Source organism: Brassica napus, chromosome C4, assembly GCF_020379485.1.
Source record: "Brassica napus cultivar Da-Ae chromosome C4, Da-Ae, whole genome shotgun sequence".
Classification (NCBI taxonomy): Eukaryota; Viridiplantae; Streptophyta; class Magnoliopsida; order Brassicales; family Brassicaceae; genus Brassica; species Brassica napus.
Genome location: NC_063447.1, coordinates 27780374 through 27801389, shown reverse-complemented (window position 1 = coordinate 27801389; position 21016 = coordinate 27780374). Strand labels below are relative to the sequence as shown.

The 21016-nt window shown below is 35.3% G+C and overlaps 2 protein-coding genes and 1 long non-coding RNA gene across 5 annotated transcripts; all 3 read right to left on the bottom strand.

The window, feature by feature from the left end:
- Positions 1–4097: 4097 nt before the first annotated feature.
- On the bottom strand, positions 4098–7045 carry LOC125585958. Its single transcript, XM_048755697.1, has 3 exons — positions 6737–7045; positions 6180–6656; positions 4098–6098 (listed from the first exon to the last, which is right to left on the bottom strand). Exons 1-3 carry the CDS (start codon positions 7043–7045, stop codon positions 5487–5489), a joined length of 1398 nt encoding a protein of 465 aa, XP_048611654.1. The 3' UTR covers positions 4098–5486.
- Positions 7046–11276: 4231 nt separating this feature from the next.
- LOC125585193 lies at positions 11277–14251 on the bottom strand. Of its 3 annotated transcripts, none has more exons than XR_007322118.1 (2): positions 11696–14251; positions 11277–11580 (listed from the first exon to the last, which is right to left on the bottom strand). It is a non-coding gene; the product is annotated as an uncharacterized LOC125585193 (long non-coding RNA). The 3 variants fall into 3 exon arrangements; XR_007322117.1 differs by having other exon boundaries at positions 11277–11576; XR_007322116.1 differs by having other exon boundaries at positions 11277–11576; positions 11702–14251.
- Positions 14252–18182: 3931 nt separating this feature from the next.
- Positions 18183–18988, bottom strand: LOC106394515 (mitochondrial import inner membrane translocase subunit TIM9). The gene is made up of 2 exons (XM_013835076.3): positions 18820–18988; positions 18183–18525 (listed from the first exon to the last, which is right to left on the bottom strand). The coding sequence occupies exons 1-2, from the start codon at positions 18912–18914 to the stop codon at positions 18339–18341; spliced, it is 282 nt and encodes a 93-aa protein (XP_013690530.1). The 5' UTR covers positions 18915–18988; the 3' UTR covers positions 18183–18338.
- Between the last annotated feature and the right edge of the window lie 2028 nt (positions 18989–21016).

Genomic DNA, 21016 nt, shown 5'->3' with positions numbered 1-21016 from the left:
GTCGTTCTTTGTGTTTCTCTCTTCTTCATCGACATAATCATCTCTCTTTTCTCTATCAATACAACATGGTTCTAATCTATGTCAAATCGGGTGAATGGATGTGTAGTCGCGGTGATGACTGGAGTTTCGTGGTAGACAAAGAAAGGCGTGGTCGAATGGTAACATTAGCAACTACTACTACGTTGAAGCAGCTCAAGATAACGGTGTGTGAGGATTATGGGGTGGACCATAATGCCATTAATGCCGAGTTCAGTTATTCGTTGTTGAATCAAAAAGGGAATCCTCCAATTATTATCACCAATGATCGGCAAGCATCTAATTTTGTGGGCTATGCAAAGAGGGAATCGTCTACTACCTTGTGTGTGATGTTCTCTGTTTCTGGTGTAAATCAAAAGGAACGAGTCAATATCGATTTGAATAAGGAGCCTTGTGATTCAAGTAATGTTGAGGATGAAGAAGTTCCTGAGATAAATCGAGCAGAGTTTGTCAAGCCGTCAAAGGAGTCTTTTGTTAAAAGAACGAATCATGTCGCTGCGGATGGTTGCGGTGCTTTAAGGAGTGAAAACATTGAACTTTGTCAAAACAATGGAGACAGTGATAAGGATGGTCGAGCTTGGAGAGGAGACTTCGTGAAGAAGGATCAAATTTTCACAAGTAAAGGGGTTCTGAAGGCAACAATGGAAATTTTGGCGATGAAGAATAATTTCGATTACACTGTTATCAAATCCACGAGAAAATGGTGGTATATTCGATGTAAGGATGCATTGTGCAACTGGACTGTGCGTGCAGAAGGAATAGATGGGTCTACATATTTCATGATCAACCAATGTGATGGAAGACATTCATGTGCTCCTTCAAAGAAAAGGAAATTCGGAAAAACAGCATCTGCAAGAACAATTGGGACTCTGATACAACATCGATTTGATGATGCAAACGATGGCCCAAAACCGAATGACATCATTCAATTTATGAGAATGGAGCATAGTTGTGAGATTACTTATTGGCACGCTTGGGAAGCTCGTGAGTTTGCTATTGCAGCTGCTAGAGGTATACCAGATCGCAGTTACTCTAAAATACCAGCATATTTGCATATGATTAAAGAAGCAAATCCTGGTACGCATACTCACTACGAAACTAATGAGAAGGGAAGATTCATGTATCTATTTATGTCATTTGGGCAATCAGTTAGAGGATTCTACAATGCAATGCGAAGGGTGATTGTCGTTGACGGAACTTTTCTGAAAAATAAATACAAAGGGACACTTCTTGTTGCTACTGCTGTAGATGGTAACTCTAATTTGTATCCGATTGCATTTGGGGTTGTTGATTCAGAGAATGACGATTCATGGGGGTGGTTCTTCAGACAGTTGAAAGTGGTTATTGCTGATTGTCAAGATCTAGCTTTTGTCTCAGATAGAAATGCGTCTATTTCTAAAGCTATTGGGACTGTCTACCCTCGATCAGCACATGGAATTTGCATTCATCACTTATTGACCAATGTGGTCTCATTTTTCAAGACAAAAGGATTGACTGCGTTGGTGGAAAAGGCTTCACGGGCATATAGGTACACTGAATTTCAAGAACGTATCACCGAAATTTTTGATATGAGTCCTGAGCTTGGAAGATATCTACGGGAGGCTGATGTGCGCAAATGGGCTCGTTCTCTCTTCCCTGGCTCCAGGTATGACATTAGGACCACGAACCCTGCAGAGTCTATAAATTCAGTTCTTAGAATACCTAGAGAATATCCGGTTATTCCTTTGCTTGATAGTATAAGAGAACTGTTGACTCGATGGTTCTATGAGCGTCGCTTGTTAAGCTCAAAGCATGTAGATCCTTTAACCGCTAAGGTGGAGAGAAAGATTGATAGGAGAATTGTGAAGGCAAAAGGATTCCAGGTTTACAAGGTTGACAACTTCAGATCGGTTGTAAAAGGAGACATATATGATTGTCATGTTGATTTGGAAAGAAGAACATGCACATGTGGTAAGTATGATATAGGAAAAATTCCTTGCCGACACGCCATTCCTGCAATTTATTCACGAGGTATGGAAGTATAAACACATGAATACTTGAGAATTATTTATTTTCGGGATTTTCATCATATAGACTTCATATTGATCAAGTTTTTTTTGAGATTGACAGGTATGGAAGTGCACAGATTCACTGACGCCTTATACAGCACTGCAGCGTGGAGAACCGCCTATGCAGATTCCATTAATCCAATAGCAGTTCTAGAGTCTGAATGGAATGTCCCTGCTGAGGTTAAACTTGCAAAGGTTTTACCACCAAAGACAAGAAAGAGTGCTGGTCGACCAGTAAAGAGAAGGTATGAATCAGTAGAAGACAAGATCGCATCTTCTCAAGGATCAAGGAAGAATAAAAAGCATAAGTGCAGCCGTTGTGGAACTGAAGGACACAAGAGAGGAACATGCGATTTACCCATCTAGTTTGTTATGTGTCTGCATCTGTCTCTGTTTTTTTTCTTATTGCTTTTGAAACTATTTGATCTTCTGTTTAAGAACCTATTTGACAATTTGGTATTTGCTAAACTATAGAGACAAATCGATTTATTCTAGTAACAACCAAAGTATTTGCAAAATAATTCGTTTCAGTAGATGATGATCACCTCGAAATAACAAGAAACATGGTCTTAACTTCTTTGAAAAAAAGAAACAACAAGTTGAGGAAGCACATAAAAGTAGTTGTGCGCGAAGTCGCTGCCTTTGTTGAACATCATGCATAGATATGGTACAAGAAGACCATCACCAAACAACACACAAACAAAGCTTTTATGCCCCTTAGTTCCCTAATGCATTCCGAGGTCTTCTCTTCGTAATGGCACATTGCATCTTCCATCTCTTGAATTCTACTCTCATGGCGTGTCATCATGGCCTCACCAGCTCTCACTGATTTCTGAAACTCGGAATTGTCAACGAGTAACACGTCAAACAGGTCTTGGAAGTCTTCAATCTCCTCAACAACTGACTTGTCAGTCCATTTGAACAAGTGGGTTTTGTCCTTCATCAGTAACATCCAATACACAATTAGATTGACTAATTCTACTCTCATCGGACAACAAGGAGACAGTTATATGATAACACGACTAACCTTCTGAGATCCCAAAGGACAACAATGAAATAATCTTCCCGGATTTTGAATTGTTTTTGAAGTGAAACGATTCACTGCCTCACCGCAATTGCATCTTGTGGGAATTCCCCGTTGTTTCGCGAGGCGATCTCTTGTAGTGGATGAAGAATTTACTGAAGACATGAGGGAGTCGATCTCCAACTTTTCGCCGCTGCAATCTCTCTGTCGAGGAAGAATGAGGAAGAAAAGTGATTAGGTCAAAAAAATAACCAAAACTACGTCGTTTCATACTCCCATAACGCGTATTCTAGCTAAGGCAGAGCAGAAAAAAGTCACTAAATTTATCGATAACACCACAAGAACTTTGTCTTTGAACCCTCTAAATTAGTGTTTAAACATCTATCAAACATAGTGGACGGACGTACTTAGATAGTGACCAATGTACAATAATCAATAAATAGGTGTGTGTTTGAGGCGTTGGATTAATTTGTACTTTGGTTTTAGTTAAGGGTTTGGTTAGAGTATGTCTACGGTTATGGTTTTAGAGTTTGTTTAGGGTTAAGGGTTTGACTATGAATTACGGATTTAGGGTTTGTTTAGGGTATGATTAAGAATCATTATTGTATTATGGTTTTAGGGTTTGGTTAGGGTATGTCTATGGTTATGGTTTTAGTTAAGGGTTTGTTTAGGGTTTGGGTCCTCAGGTTTTATGATTTTGTAGCACACAATTCTTTATAGGATTGTTTCATAATTTATACAAAATCAAATCTATAGTTGTTTCTTAATTCAAATCAAATACCAAAGCCAAAGTTATTTTCTAATTCTAACAAACCAAACTAATAAAATCACAGTTAATCAATCATCCTCGAGGTCAAAGACCTCAGACCTCTCCCATGGTGAAGGCACATATCGTGTCATAACCTCAGCAAAGATGGGGTCGTGTGCAGCCTCCCATAAGTCCACTCCAATCTTCTGGACCAAGTAGCGAGCATTCCAAGTGCTTCAGAGCGTATGCACCGCAATCACAACAACTTTTGTACAATCTCAACTTCATAGGCACATCCACGATAGAATATGATGAGAGGAGTAGCTGCTTCTGTCTTTCTTGTGGTGCAACGGACTTCACTATCCTAGGAATGATAGCAGCAAACTTCTCAACGTACTGTCTGTTCTTTCCCCGTCCGCAATCAAAGACTTCCACTTTTCTTTCAATGATGTTTACACAGACACCAACCCAGTGATTACCTGCGTTCGAGTCCACAAAAATATGTAAACGAAGAAATGTATACTAGGATGTAAAAAGAACTGAATGGTTACCATTTACAAACAGAGGAAAGTAGAGTCGATCAACATCAACACCCCAAACTAGATCAGTCTGCCCATGAGATGGAAGCTCTCCTCTGCCGTACCCAAGAAGGAAATCAGGCAATTGATAGGCTTTTTTGTTTGGTAAAAACTTCTTGTATGCAGCGTCTACTTGGAGGCAAAACATAGCACTCATGAAAGCAACACGGCGAGGGGCCCAACGATTCAATGTAGTGTTCACACGCCATATAAACATAACCGCATCCATCTCCTAAAAATTTACAATGAAAGTTAAGTAATATAGCATATAAGAAGTATTAGGAAGATAAATTCACTAAAGGTTAGTACAAGATTCATTACCTCGTTTCCAAGCCATTTTCCAGCACTTACTACTCTTGTAGCTACAGACAAATTAAAGCATGTAGGACCAATTGTTAAAGGTATAGGCTTTAATGCCCATTCCGTGAATCCTTTCCATGACTCTTCGGAGATATAATAAAGTGACGCCTGCGGAGAAGCATCTTCTGGCAATGGTGAATCGCTAAGCTGAAGTCCATGACCTTTTCTTTTGCACCATTTCTCCCACTGTGACGGCGGTGGAGCTGTATTCATCTCTGTCTTTTCTTTCTTTACTGGATTATCCACTGAACCTCGGACCGAAGTCATTGGAGTCCACCAGTCTTCTTCTTTTTTGTCCTGAGATGGATCAAAGCCTGGCACATACGACGTCTGAGAAAGCCCTTCAACCCCTTGCGTACCTATCCCGCGACCCATATCATCTGCTTCACTATAATTCACATCGAATGTAGTCTCGGAACCATCCTGTTATGTCACGACAAATAAGCAATAATTGAGACACCAAAATACATTATCATTACATAATTATTTTACATAAAAGTTCCAGACCATTACATAAGTTCAAACAAGACACTTACAAACCAAGGACACTTACACACCAAGCACACATACAAACCGAGACCTTATAAAGTACAACAAAATTCAGGCCGATAACTTAGATGCCAATAAAACAAACAGACACGCAAACCACGAACTTAAACAAGACAAAATAACATTGAAGAGGATGGTGAAGACTAGTGTTTGTTTACCCCGCGTGTGGACCTCCTCAACGGTGCCTGGCTCGTCGATGGCTTTGTCGGTGAAGGCTCTCCAAGCTCAACTTCAACGCTGGCTTCCTTACGTGATTGTTTAAGCTCTGTCCGCATCTGCTCAAATGTCTCGGCCATCTGTTTCTGTATCCTTTGTTCCATTCCAGAGAAGTTGTGCTCAAACAACTGTGTCATAAAAGCCTTCATGTCTTCATTAAAAGGAGCTTGCTTTGCACCACTTGCGAGAACCTTATGCTTTCTCTTCTCCATACCACGATCGGGAAGCCTCTTTTTACCCCTCTTTGATCTAGAACCAACGTTTTTTGATCCTTTCGGAGTCTGAAAGTCGTCATCACTCTCGGCTGCTTCAACATTCACGCTTGCTTCATCATTCACAGCTGATTCGTCATCGAGAGATAAAGAAATCACTTCATTTTCTTCAGTTTCCCAAACATGCTCACTAAAATCATGCCCCTTCTTTATCATCTCCATCAGAACATTGATTCTATCATCCTCCACATCATCATCTCTGCGAAACGCCTGAGCTTTGACAACATCATAATTTCCTGTCCATGAGATGTATGGGTAGATGTCATCCTACACAAGAAAGGGAAATACAGTTAGATACTAAATACTCATTTCAAACCGGAAGGAATCGTCATAAATAGATAAAATTACCTTGGGTGTAATAATCTCCTCCAAGCGAATGATCTCCTCATATGACACCTTCGCAGCTCCCATCCAGTTTATGCATCTAGGACCGTCCTTGAAACCCTTATCCAGCTTTTTTCCACAAAGCTTCCCAATTTTTGGTACCGCTTCCATTGCCCAAATCTGCAAGGCGTATGAGAAGCCATCCAAGACATAGCTAGTGGTCTTTTCCTTCAGTTGGGAACGATTTTTGGCTATTGATTTGCAGAGAAGGTCATAAGCAGCAACTCCCCAAGGATACCTTCGAACTCTGTCAAGATCCATGACCACCGCGATGTACTTCAGGGGGATATTAGCCTTCTCATCTCTCGCCAATACCACACAAAGAATGATCGCCAAGTAGACAAGACGTATGCGATCTGCATTCCTCCACTTCTTTACAGCTTCCTTGTCCTTAGTCCACAGGTTGAAGAGTGTAATTGTTCCATCTTTTCTCCTCAAAACCTTGCTCCAAAACCACCATCATATTTCCACTCTTCAAACTCCTCAAGCGAGATATGAGTATCGCATTCAAACCCGGTTACAGCGTGGAACTCTTGCAATGAGAATCGAAGCGGTCTCCTCGCAAAGACAAACCATAGCTCGTGCTGTAAGAAAGTCACCAGCTCCCTACACAAGAAGCTGTGTATCACCCTGGCAGAGTATCCAAGACCATTCTCATGGAGCTTAAAAATCTGATGAAAAACCGGGTCTTTCTTCACGACATCCAACTCCTTTGGCAGCCACGCTTGGAACTTTCGGATTATGTAGTCGATCCTGCAGTTGTTGTTGATCTGAGTAACTCGGGGCTCCTCGCCCTCCTTAAAAAGCCTCTTCGGTAGCTCCTCAGACATAGCAACAAACCGTGACAAAATTGTTAGTTCAACATGTAAAGGTTTCAATATCATCACACAAATAATGATGTATAAGATGTTTAACCAATCCGTGAAACAAAATTAGTTTAAGAAACACGCCAAATCGTTTTTAAAAAAAATCGAGCTTTAATGGAAGAACACTTCGATTTCGTTTAATATGAGAATCTATAGATGTAATCCAATACCTTATGTGAAGAATTGTGAGATTGAGAAGCGAAATTGATGGAAGAACACTTCAAAAATCGATTTGATCCAACGAAGAGGAAGAACGATTCGCAGCCGTTGTGTCTTCAGTGAGATCGAAAAGGATGGTGACGGAGACGAGAGTAGAGACCACGGGCTGATGAAACACCGACGAAGAACAGAGCTTCTCACCGTTGAACCCTAAATCGCCGTGGGAGAGCGACGACTCTACGACGGAGAAGACAAGGAGAAAGAGGAATTAGGTTTGCGGCATCTCGCGTCTCCCTTTTTCCCATTTAGTGTTTTTTTTTTTAATTTTTATAGATTTTAATTTTAACATTAAAACGACTTTTTTTTTAATTTTTATAGATTTTAATTTTAACATTAAAATGAAAATTATTACAATTTATAATTTAAATTCAACATAATTGGTAAATTAAGGGTACTTTGGTATTTTACAAGATCTAAAATCCTATTTTCCTAAAATATCTTCTAGAAATCCTAATGTGACAAATACAAGTTCAAAGTGTCCTATTTATCCAATTTTCCTTATATTTTACTGTACAAATATATCAAATATAAAAAAAAAACTTGCGTCACTCTATCATTTAATATTTTTACACTTCCATATCATTTTTTTGAAACTACACTTCCAAATCATATCACTGGAACATGATGATACAAATTCCTTAAATCATACTTATATTGCTACACAGTTAACCCTCTTGCACTCATATTTGGCATGAACACGTATTTGCTCTACATTAAATTACATACGAGCAAAAACAAATTTAAGAGAGCTTTCCATGTTACGTTATATTTTAAAATTTCTTACCGAACCATGATAATCAAATCTCAATAAGTTTAGTAGTTTTACTAATATAATTCTTATACATATGGTATTAAAATTAGATATATATATATATATATATACATATTTGATATAAATATTTAAATAATTAGATACTACTGATATTTAATGATAAGATGGAAAAATGTTATTATTGATATTTTTATGAGTATAGTATTAGGGTTGTTCCTACAAACATGTAAAATATTTATTAAATATAAAACTAAACGAAGAAAACATAAAACACACTTCAAGTTAGGCTTGGATGTTCAGGTACCCCTTGGGATAAATGTTGGGTATTTTAATTTCAGCTCTAATTTATAACACATCATAGTTCTTGTTCTCGTAAATTTGCAAAGTACGGATCGGGTTCATATATAACACAACGGTTTTAGTTCTATATTTTATCACATCATAAAACTCATAAAGTAACCATATATCATTCAAATTTGGGTTATATTTGTTCGGCTCGTTATATCTGAAGTTTAATTCAAAATTTAAATTAAAAAAATATAAGAAATAGATATTTATTTATATATGATTAGATATTTGGGGTACTTATTTAAAATTTACATAATTATTTTAGATATCATTTGAAAATAAATATAGAAATGAATATGTGAAGTACATATTTATGTTTCATATATTTATATTTTGATTAATTTCGACATCAAGATCGATTTTTCAGATTTTTTCGGGTTTTTGTTCTTTCAAGTTACTCATTTGGGTTCCGCTAATAACACTTCGGGCTTTGATGTTATTTTTTACCACCGTACAAGATCTATTCTGGTATTTCTTACATTTCAGACTGGGTACGGATCAGGTTTTTTAGTTTGGGTTCTGTTCGGACTTCTGGCTACAGATTTATGACCAAACCTATCTTTATATATATAAAAGAGTTTACTCTCTCCCTAGAAAGACAACTAGGATGCCATATAGGAAAGTCATCTCTTAATAGCTCGACACGTGTCCCTCTCTTCAAAAACTCACTGTTTCATTAACTTGGGAAACCAATTGACGTGGGCTTATCTATGTGTTAAAAACAAAAGTCCATCCCAATTGTCCAATTAATACATCATTTTCGAGAAGGCAACCATTGGCGGTCACCGTCTCCTTCGATCTCTGCATATCTGAACCGCCATTGGAGTTCCTGTATGGTGCTCTGAGACGACCCTTCGTGAAGAATCTCTGGAATCAAGCTCGGTTCGTGTCGTTTTGATTGAGATTCTTCCCTATGAACGGTTACGGATGCATTGATTCATCGTAATTAATGACGTTCTTAACTCATTCAACCCACCCCAAGCACGATTCCTCATTCAATGCACTCTACAAACGATGAATCTCCAACAATAAAAAGATGAACCTTCATCCCGTTCATCCCGTAGACAGAAGACTTTGTAACGAACAATGAGTGGAAAAAGTCTTCGTTTTTCATGTTTTACAGTTTGATTTCATCTCACTCCTTCTCCAAGAAGGCTCTGACGAGATCTCCAGTGACTAATGGGAACTCCACGCCGAAGAGATTCTTCAAACGGCCGTTTCGTCATCCGTCTCTGGCTAAACGCATCATCGCGAGACGGCACGGCTCTGTGAAGCCGAAGGAGGCAGCGTGGGTTTTGGATAAGAGCTTTGATTCTCCAAGAGTTTCTCTAGGAAGTACGAGCTCGGTTATGAAGTTTGTCGTGGCCAGTTCTCTTAAGTTTAAGAAAGGTGATAACAAGTCGCTGTTAATGTTATTCACGAAGCAAAGTTTAGTGCTTTTTGATTTTTGATTAAAAAGTGTTTTTTTGATTTGATGTCTTTTGGCTCTGTATAATCTATTAGATTGTTTGTAATTGTTGTGTTAATTAGGACGGCTATTGCCATTGAAACGTGAGGAGAGAAGTGAAGATATTGAAAACTTTGTCTGGTCATGATAATCTCCTCATTTCTATGATGCATATGAGGATCATGATGATGTCTACATTGTGATGGAGCAAGCTCTCTTTTAGCTCAGACTTCCTTGGAGAGTCTTAAAGAAGTGGTTTGTTGCTTTAGGCTAGGCTATGTGAAGAAGGTTTTGGAGATGTCTAGTAACAGAGCAATAACAACAGTTGTAAGAAAAGATTTAGAGCCAAATTCTCTAATGAGAAACTTAAGAGTCATTCTTCATGCTAATAATATCTTTTATGTTTTTAGGTTCTGAGCCAACATTACAGATGAAGCTTCAACCATGTTAAGAAGGTGTTCTATTCTGTTTTAATAACATGCCAATGTTTATATCCCTATCTATATATCTCTTTTTATTTGGATGCATTATCGACTCTTTATTTACTTTTTTTCAGGTGATCCAGTGGGCAAAATAGGCAGAATAACCACACGCTCTTTGTTTAAGAGTTGTGTTGACCACATTGTGATGTCTCCACTTTTTTTTTTAAACTGATTAGTCTCCACTTTGATTGATAATTTTCCATGCTTAAATGATAGAAAAGAATGTGTCACTGATATACAAAAGATAGTTATGCAGATTTTCTAGAGTGCAGTTTGAAACTGATTGAACATCCAACGTAAATGGTTTAACTTCAAAAGGGTCAATCTTGAGTGAAGAGATTTTCTAGACTATTAAAAGAGTAAAAAAGATTTGATTGAGTTACATTGATTGAATCAAAATCAGTAAACAAAAAAAATGTCATATCAGATCAATTAAAGTACAAACCCATGACCTGGGTTTCAAAATAGCGCTTGCGCTCAATGGTGATGAGCATTGTGCCTTGCGCGGATGTCTTAGAAAAGACGTTAGGTTTGTATACAATATGGAAGAGAGATTAACATAATAAACATGAAAACAACACCAAGCTTTCACTACAAGAAAGATGTACATTGTTAGCGCGAGAAATATGCTATAGTAGATGTTTGATAGCGAATTCACAAATGCTATGTATGCGGCAGCAATCATAGGTACCCCTCCTACGATAGTGTTTTCTGAACGCTACGAAATATACAAATACGATAGCAACACTTATATGATATTATTAACTTAACTATAGGTTCTGATTCGTGTTATGATGTACATATAATGATATTGATATAATGCTATAACTAGAAATATAACAATTAAAAATTATTTTAAATATTTAATTAGGATTAATTAGTTAAAAGTTAAATAATTATAAATTAAATCGAAAATTATTTTGTAACTGAAAATAAAATAAATTTTATTAATAAATTAAATTTGGTTTACAGATTAATTCTGGTTTACAAAACTAAACCACAAATTAAAAAATAAAATCAGACCACTACAATTTTCCTAACTCGGTTTACACTTAACCAGACCTAAAAAACCTAAACCTAAAGAAAAAACTCATGCCGCCTCCTCCATAGCCTTGTCCCTCTTCCAGCAGCCATGAACTTTGGCTCCTCCAGCCGCCACGAGACTTGCATCCTCAAGCCGCCATGAACCTTGGCTCCTCCAGCCGCCATGAACCTTGGCTCCTCCACCTATCTTTACCAAAAACAAAACAAAATCAGATTCGTAATAGAGCAACAGAGAGAAGGAGTTACACAGATACGAAGAGAGAGAGAGAGAGAGAGAGAGAGAGAGAGAGAGAGAGAGAGACGTCGACCGTGGTGGTGGTGAGACAAGGGGGAAAACGGTGGTGGTGAGACGAGGAGGAGACGCGGTGGTGGTGAGACGAGAGAGGCGTTGAGAGAGATGGGAGAGATGAGAGAGGCGTTGAGAGAGATGAGAGAGAAGAGAGATATGAGAATGAGAACTTAGAGTGAAGAAGAGAGAATCGGAAAAAAAAAAGCAGAGAAGGAGATGAGATGAGATATGTCGTGAGAAAGGGAGAGAGAGAAGAAAAAAATAAAAATTAAATTGAATAAATCTCTACCTTTAGATCTAAGTTAATCCAATGGTTAAGAGTGTGATTTATGTATTTGAATCTGATTGGCCAGAAATTTTGTCTTTCTTTTTCTATTTTTATTTTTGTTTTGTCCTTAAATAATTGATAATTTGTTTTCTAAGTAATTTTTCTTAGTTATATCTTATATAAAATTTTGTATTTTCGAGTTTATAATTTAAGTTTAGAGTTTTCTTTTTTGAACATAATAAGTTTATATTTATTTTAAGAATTGATGTTTAAGTTTGAAAATATTTGATTAATATCAAGACTATTATTTAATATTTTGGATCAGAGTATGACAATATTAGATTTGAATATTAGGTCTAAGATTTGTAGTTAAATTTTCAAAATTTAAGTTTTGAAGTTTATATTTAGAGTATTGTATGTATAGTAAAGTTTAGTGTATATGGAATCTAAAGTTTTGAGTAAGGGGATTTGGGTTGAAGATAAGATCTAAAAGTAAAGTTTAATATTTTAAATTTTAAAATATAAGATTTTATGTTTAGATTTATGATTTGGGGTATAGTGTTTATGTTTATAGTTTAGGGGTTGGAATATAGTATTTGGGGTTTAAATTATGATTTGAAATTAAATTATTAATTTAAATTTAAGATTTAGGTTAAATTATGAAAAAGAATAGAGTTTTAAGGTTTATATTTAGGATTTAGGATTTAAAAGAATTTTAGGGTTTAGAGTTTTAAGCATGTACAAATAAACCGTGGCATTTCGTGGCTATTTTATAAAGACCTACAAAAAGTTTCGTTGCTAAATGGTAGCAAAAAAATACTCTTTATAAATTGTCTTTTTTTTGTCCTTCAATCTTTGATGATTTGTTTTGTAAATAATTTTTCTTACTTATATCTTATTTCAAAATTTATATTTTGTACTTTGGAATTTAAGTTTAAAGTTATTTTTGAACATAATAAATTGATATTTATTTTAATAATTAATATTTAAGTTTGGAAATATTAGATTAATATCAAGATTATTATTTTGGTCATCATTTAAAAAGTTTGTATGTTTACAGAGAATGTATAATTTATGTTTGAAGTTATGATTTAGGATATATAGATTGATTAAAGATTAAGGATATGTGGTTAGGAAATTATAGTTTAAGATCAAGAAGATTAAATTTTAAGTTTAATTTTAAGAATTGAAGTTATAATATAAAAAGATTAGAGTTTTAAGGATTGTGTTTAGTGTTTAGGGTTTAAAACCATGTTTAAGGTTTAGGGGTTCAAATAGCTTTTCTTAGCATTATAAAAATGCTATTATAAGTCTTTCGTAGTTTTATTAAGCCGCTTAAATAATATTTTTGGCGCTTAAATCTAAATTCCCGCTAAGTATTGGTGAAACCGGTGATTTTATTTTTTCCGCTCACGTAATTCTTAAAATAGCATTAATTAAGTGATATTTTATGTTTTTCTCTATCATAGCGTTTATCTAATGCTATTATATAATACAGAAATTTCTAAATCATCTACGATAGCAGTTCAGTAAAACGTGCTATAATAATGTGCTATCAATGTAGACTTTTTGTAGTGTTTAGAGAGAGATTAACATAATAAACATGCCCACAACATAGCGAGAGTTAATTACTTTATTAAGAAACGACCAATGCCTTTTTGGCACAAGACCAAAGTTTTTTTGGGTTATTCAGTGACTAAAGCTACGATATGCGGTATTTCTTTGTTAAAAGTTAAAACACATAACATAAAATTAAGCCATTGATCACAAATTTTCAACGGGATTTTTAATATGTTTTTTAATTTAAAGTCGTTTTAAAAATTCAAGATATAACATATAAGAAAATTTCTAAATTTTTTTATTATATGGTTAATGTGATTGTTTAATTTCTTTTAATAATATAAAATTAAAGAAAAAAAGAGTACAAAAATTGTTATCAAATTTTTATTATTCATATCATTAGTTGTTATATATATGTTAATTATATTAGGTAACACCGTAGCTTTTGTTTAAAGAAAGAATATACGCTTCTTATATTTTTGGTTAATATAATGTTCTTTAGCAATTAGATTTTAGACCTACAAATTATTCAATTGATTCTTATGCTGCCAAATTGACATCATAATTAAGTGACACGTCATCAAGTGTCTTTTGTAATTAGTACAAAATATAGATTACAACTTTTTAAATGATTCTTAAATTGACAACCTAATTCAGTTAAACCTTTCTTTTTTGTCAAGATTACTAGGTTTGTCTTAGGGGTCGCTCTTTCCCGCTGGTATCATTTCCGAAACTGGAGGTTAACAATGCACTTTTCAAGCTAAAGTGACGGATATTTGTACATGATTCAACAACAAAAGTTTGTTGACAAAATATCATCACTCCATTGGTTGGAAGCTTCACATCTAAACTATTAAAACATGAGTACAAATTTGAAATAGTTCTGATTTTTCTTAAAAAGTTACTCTCATGCCACTGGTCTAAACTATGTGTAATTATTAAGACAAACCATTTTTTGTTAATAATTTAACCAAACATCACGACTAAATCAGTAAATCATCTTTAAGAACTTTACCAAACAACCTAAATTTTATCCTTTACTTTAACCAATTGACACGACTTAAGCATCTTTAACAACTTTACCAAATCCCCTCAATTAAATTGTTTGGTAAATTATATTATTACAAAGCAATAATTTAGGTTAAACCTAGACAACAATATTATGAGGAAGCGATACAACTCAAATTCATCACAAATCAAATTGTCTCATTGTACTCGGTTAGATATCGTACTCCGGTTAGACATCACAAACCAAATGGTCTTAGAAATCAAAAAGTTTATATGGTTTACGTTTACGATTACATACATATTAACATAAAAACTAACATAGATACATACAATCAAATGTGTTTCCCGGTTCGTGTAGACTACAAATGTGGAATATGAATTCTTTTTCTGTTAAATATTTTTAGAATAAAATACAAACTAAAATTATGAATTTTTGAATGTTATACTCAACTGATTTTTTTACCTACAATCAAGGAAGTTTGAAATACAATTTCTATTTTTTTAGGTATGAAATTAACCACATGATTATCATAATTGTAACTACTTTATTAATTGTTTTTTATATTTTTTAAAATTACCATAATACTTCTTCAGATATTACCAGTTATTAAATATATGCTATATATTATACTAGATATAGATTAATAAATAAATAATTTATTAGTTACACATATAAATATGTATCTTAGAACTTGACCCGCAAGACAAAGATATAAGAAAAAAGATATCATAATAATAGTTATATTTATTACTTACACTTACTTAGCAATAAACGAGATATTAACCAAATTTTTAGCTATAAATGATTCAACTAAATGGGAAAAGTTTGGAAATATTTATTTATTATGAATTTATTCTATTATTTAGATTTCTAAAATATTTTAAAATAATTTCCAATGTGATTTGATCACACAAAACACTTAACGCTAAATAACAATGTACATAAATTATATACATAATTAAAAAATATACGCAGTTTAAATTAACAGAACTAAATATTAAAAAGTGGTTATTTTTTTAAAAAGTATCATTTAATCAGTAATTCAACCAATTATAAAAAATCTAACATTATTTAAATGCTCACACAATGTCCAATAAATTAAAATATGCACTGAAATATGGAAACTACTTATATTGTGAAAAAAAAAATTTTTGCTAAAATTATATACAGTAAGAAACAGAGGGAGAACTTATGTATATTGTTATAATTTTTATTAAATAAAATTGTATCAACAATAAATTATCATACGCTTTGAAAGGGTCCAAATGTAACTATAGAATTATATTAACTATTAAACATGTAAAACAAATATCAATATCTATTTAATTGAAGACAAACATCTGCACGGACGTGCGAGTCAAAGATCTAGTGCATCTTAAGACTTTAAACACAAGTCTTCGTAGATTGGTATATATATGAGCTCACGGGCGGACCCACCCTTTGAAAATGTGTGGCACGTGCCACGTACTAAAATATAAAAGGCTCTGGTACAAATCAATACTATTAAAATAGCAACACGATCGATAAAAGTTAGGTCCAACAATTAAAATTATAATGATAAGTTGGTTAGTGGACTTATTTTTCTGTCCAAATGAACTTTCTATTCGATAATTCCTTTTATTTTCAAAGCAAACGTCCAAAATATGGGGGGACCCACATTCTCTCATCTAAACTTATTAATAGATGGTTTATGATTTTGAGCAACAGTTGAGTAAGATTGAGCAAGGATGTATGGATGTTTCTACGTATTACACTCAAATTATGACTCTATGGGAAGAGCATAAGAATTATGTAGAGCTCCATGTGTGTATTCGTGGCGACTTTATTGTGTCTTTGTTCATCTATGTTCTTAATGCTAGTTATAACCTGATCACTTACTGCTAGATCTTAGGTTGAATCTGCTCATTAACCGTGTAGGAGATTATTTGATATTGAGTGAATGAGCCGCACATCTCTAGTCAGCGAAAGTAGATACTAGAGTGCTCGGTGAACCTATCGGACTTGATCTCTATTGCTTGTGGTCGATCCTTGATCCAAACGATAGTTTAGGCGTCAAGATCGAACCGCAAAGGGAGCATCACCACGACAGTGGGCTGTTCTGCTTGAGTGATCCTTGTTCTAGATTGTGTTACATCGCGCTTGAATAAATGTTTGGTTAAGCATCAACACCCGATGAGAAACCCTAGATTGGCTTATCTTTAGTATTAAACTTACTTCTTTGCAACCATTTACTTTACTTGCACGTTACCACCTAATTTTAAACCCCACTTTTAGTTTTAGCTAAGTAGAAAACTCATAAGAATAAAGTGTAAATTGGTCATCTAGATTGAATCTCAAATACTATAATTACCATTGTTAACTTGACAGTAGGAAAGGTTCAGTTTTAGTGTATCAAGTTTTGGCGCCGTTGCCGGGGACCAGATACTTACCTCTATTTTTCAGTTTAATACTGAGTCTAAAATATCTAATTTGCTTTCCTCTCTTTGTTGCAGAAAATGATCCAGGTGCATGACCATTATACATACTCGGAGCAACGCACAAGGACCATTATTCACGCTAAGCAACGAAGAGCTCGCAAGATTAGAAAGACATAATCGTCAACAACCGCGGCCTACTAACATCAGAATGGATGATCACGGAGGCCAGGATGATCTCAGTGCTGCAATGGCACTCATGCAACAACAGATTCAGCAGATGAAACAGACTATCAACACACAGAGAGCTGCTCGCCAAGCAGCAGCTGAACTTGATGCTCAGCAAGTTGAGCAACAAGGCACTCCAATCGGAGAGCAGAACCTTCCGCGGAACTTTCCTACCACACGCTCCACTATCAACCTCCCTCTTTGCACTCGACATGATTATGAGATCAAGTCTGGTTTGATTAGCCTAGTGCAGGAAAAGATGTTCAACGGCCTCGGCCCCATGCCCTAAGCCGCCCTGCTCATAAATTAAGGTTTGTTTTACTTGGGGGCTTTCTGAGTTTAATCAAAAACGCGATTACGTTTAGTTTATATTTAAGATGTTTAACTAAAAGTTAACAGTTGCTTTTTTTATTCTAAATTTGCATAGTCAATTATAAGATGAGGACTAAATTTGTGCAACCAATAGATGAGGATTAAAATTGCTGATTTGAAAAAGTTTGGGAATAAAAAGACCATTTTCTTCCCCTCCGGTCTCTATGATTCTCTGATTGAAGTTGGTGTGGAAGGACCGAATCAATTTCTGTTTTGTTACCTTTTTATCGTACCGGTACCGGTTAAATTGATACGAATTTGAAACCCTTGGTATGTTTGACTTTAACCGAGTCAACAACACAGGCCAGATCACCACCGTTGATCCAAGCAGGCTATTCGATGCACAACTTGTAGCTTCGAATATTTTTTTATCAAATCTTGAAAAGTGCATGCTTTTGGATTTCAAGATTGAATGAACAAATCACTTTTACTATTATTACCTATACATACAATATTAGATTGCTGTTATAATTTCTTTTGGCACTTAAAAACCAACGGTTTGGACTTTGAAAAGGCTTCAGTTAGCAGTAAAATGTCATTTAGGTCTCTGTATATTGGGTATCAGATTATTCAATATTACTACATTTTTCTATGTAAGCAGACATATACCGTATGAGACGATTATTCTTAGACCCCATTTGAAATACAATTCATTTCAACACTCATAATTTGATTAGACAATAATATCAAAACACACGAGTATCAATTTCAAAGAAGAGTATCAGAGTTGTCTCAACCACTAACAAAACCGGTTTACTCTGGGTTCGAACTTATAAACCGGACCAAAAACCAAAAGTCACAGACTTCAATCTTGAGTTGGTGCGTTCTGATTGAGCTCACCAAACCGCATACTAACACGCATTGTGTGCTTAAGGAACTTCTCAGCACACCTCATAACACAAGTCTCCTCTTGTTTCTGCAGAGTCTTGCGCGTAAATGTGTCGACACAGTCCACAAAACACCTCTCCACCAGCGAATTGTACATCCTCAAGCTGCAAGTTTAGCAACAATTTTAGAAAGAACAGAGACAAAAACATCTTTCGATAAAACAAGAAAACCAAATCAAGGCAGATCATAGATTGTTGTTCCATTAACGTCCAGAAACAGCATTTAATTGGCTGCTCTGGTTTTAAGGAGATCTTTTTCTCTCAGCTTCAAATCTCAGACAACAAGCCACAAGTTCAACCTGGTTCCCAAATAAAGAATCATATGAAGCTTTCTAAGTTTTTCTAAGAGCAGACAATACAGATCAATAATTAGCTACGGAACAGATCTAGAAGACGAACCTATCACGAAGCTGAAGCTGATCGATCATGGAAGCCATTTTGGCTTGGTCTTCTTCAGCAAGACCATTAAGTCCGGCCATCATGCTCGGGTCCATTTCTCCTAACCCTTTTTTTTTTCGTCTAGGTTAGATCAGCAGTTCTTCGTCTTCGCCTCCTTTCTTCTTTCTTATTATTCATAATAAACCCTAGTGATCTTCTAATAATGGGCCTGATGGGCTTTGTCCCTTGCATCTTAATTATAATTGGAAGCTTTGATCTTTCATGGGCCTCCTAATACAAGAAACCATAGTGGATTCAACATCTCTTGATACATGTATATGAGTGTGTGTAACTCGAGTATATATTGAGTATATATTTCTTATATTTATATTAAATTATTGTTGATAAAAATTGCTATATGGATCTAGTTCACTGTTCTTAGACCATCCACAACGGGATATGTTAAAGGAATCCTTACCGCAAATCCTTAGGTTTGTTTTAATAAAATATTATTAATTATTCTAATTGAACTAAGGATTGGTCCGTCGAGAAGGATATTAAGGATCAAGTCCTTGTGTACGTGTCACCGCTTGAGTGGGTAGGTCTCGGTTTAGGGTTTGGCTTGGGTAAAAAAAAGAAAATCATTCTCGACCGAAGGAGAAAAAAAAAGAGCTCTCGAGAGAAAGGCGACATCGTGGCGATCTCTCTCCCTCGGCTTGACCAAGGTAAATCCAAGCCTTAAAGTTGTAGATTTCTCGATTAAGATCAGTTTCCATCTTGTTTGTTGTCTAAAAAGGGTTGGGTTATGTAGTTTCGATCGATTTGGGAAAAGTTTTGAAATTAGGGTTTCAAAACTATTTGGGAAAAAATCGATTTCTGGATTCTTTGCTTTTGTAGATATGGTTTCGAAACAATTTTGGTTTCAATCGGAAGCAAATCTTCTCTTTATTTCTTATACGGTTAGAAATTCCATTTTTTGTTTCAATCGATTAACGGTTTCAAAACCTTTTATTTTTTGAATCGAAACTTGTTCTTATTGATTTGTCATTTTTAATGTTTGCAATCGATTACAACGAGATTGTGTTATCTTATGTTTATTTGTGTTCGATTTCAATCTGTTCTTATTGATTTGTCATATTTGTTCTTATAAAAAATGATAATATTGGTTCCATGATAATATTATCATTTAACTTAGTCGGATATAACTTGCATCCTTGGTCGTTGGTTGATGATGATTTTTGTGCTTTAACTCTGTTCTTACTCGTTGCTTGCGTTGGTTTGATGATGATTATTTTTTTTAACCATGTTCTTACATCATTTCTTTCAGGTAAACGAATATGGGACAAGATTACAGTTACAGCCAGCCATCTTCATCATCAAACTCTGTAGACATAACCTCCCTCCTTGAAGCAGAAGGTCAGATGTACGCGGATGAAGCTGAGAGTAGCTACTTCAATGCAGAGGCGATTGAGTACCAACCTCAACCAGAGAAGAAGAGGCTGTAGGAGAACCAGAGGGTAGACCTCTCGGAGTGAAGGCTGCGAAAGCTGCTCTTAAGAAGAAGAAGAGTGGCAGAGAACAGGAGTTGTCAAAGTTACAAGGCGTTTTAGAACTCAAAGTAAAACTGTCTCGGCAAAAGCTCCTTGATCGTTTATTCGCGAAAAAGGAGCCTCTCTCTGAGATGGAAACAACTCTAAAACTCAAACTAATGTCTGAATTGATTTGATGTTTATCTGTTCGGTTTATGGTATTACTGTTGTTTTGAGTACTAATTTCTTTAAAACTAAACTAACTCTTCTCTTGATTCTCCTTGTTTCAGGTTAAGGCTGAAGTTGTCACGGGTGCATTGAAGCTTGGGAAAGTCACGGGTGCATTAGGAGTAGGGAAAGTCACGGGTGCATTAGGAGTACTGAAAGTCACGGGTTCATCTCTTTCAGTTTATGTAGTATAAGTAGTTCTCGTTTGGTCTTTAGCTATGTATCACCTTCTCTTTGTTTCCTCTTCATCAAAACTTGACTTATGTTCTTGTGTTTTCTCGGAGATGTTGTAAGATGTTGCTACCATGATCTTCTAAAGATCACAAAACCTGACTGATCTCTTGTAATATTTGCGTGTAAGAAGTTCTTCTCTTGATTCTCTTTGTATCAATATTACGACTTGCTAGAATGTTATAGTAAAAAGGATGTTCTCTTGATTCTCTTTGTATCAATATTATGAC

What these genes read in the sequence shown, in the direction of transcription:
- LOC125585958 (XM_048755697.1), bottom strand. Translation starts at nt 7,045, where the DNA reads ATGTCTGAGGAGCTACCGAAGAGGCTTTTTAAGGAGGGCGAGGAGCCC. An exon ending in CATTGCAAGAGTTCCACGCT is followed by an intron (nt 6,657 to 6,736) that starts GTAACCGGGTTT and finishes TTTTGGAGCAAG; the next exon opens with GTTTTGAGGAGAAAAGATGG. An exon ending in AGGAGATTATTACACCCAAG is followed by an intron (nt 6,099 to 6,179) that starts GTAATTTTATCT and finishes TTTCTTGTGTAG; the next exon opens with GATGACATCTACCCATACAT.
- LOC106394515 (XM_013835076.3), bottom strand. Translation starts at nt 18,914, where the DNA reads ATGGACCCGAGCATGATGGCCGGACTTAATGGTCTTGCTGAAGAAGAC. An exon ending in CAGCTTCAGCTTCGTGATAG is followed by an intron (nt 18,526 to 18,819) that starts GTTCGTCTTCTA and finishes CTAAACTTGCAG; the next exon opens with CTTGAGGATGTACAATTCGC.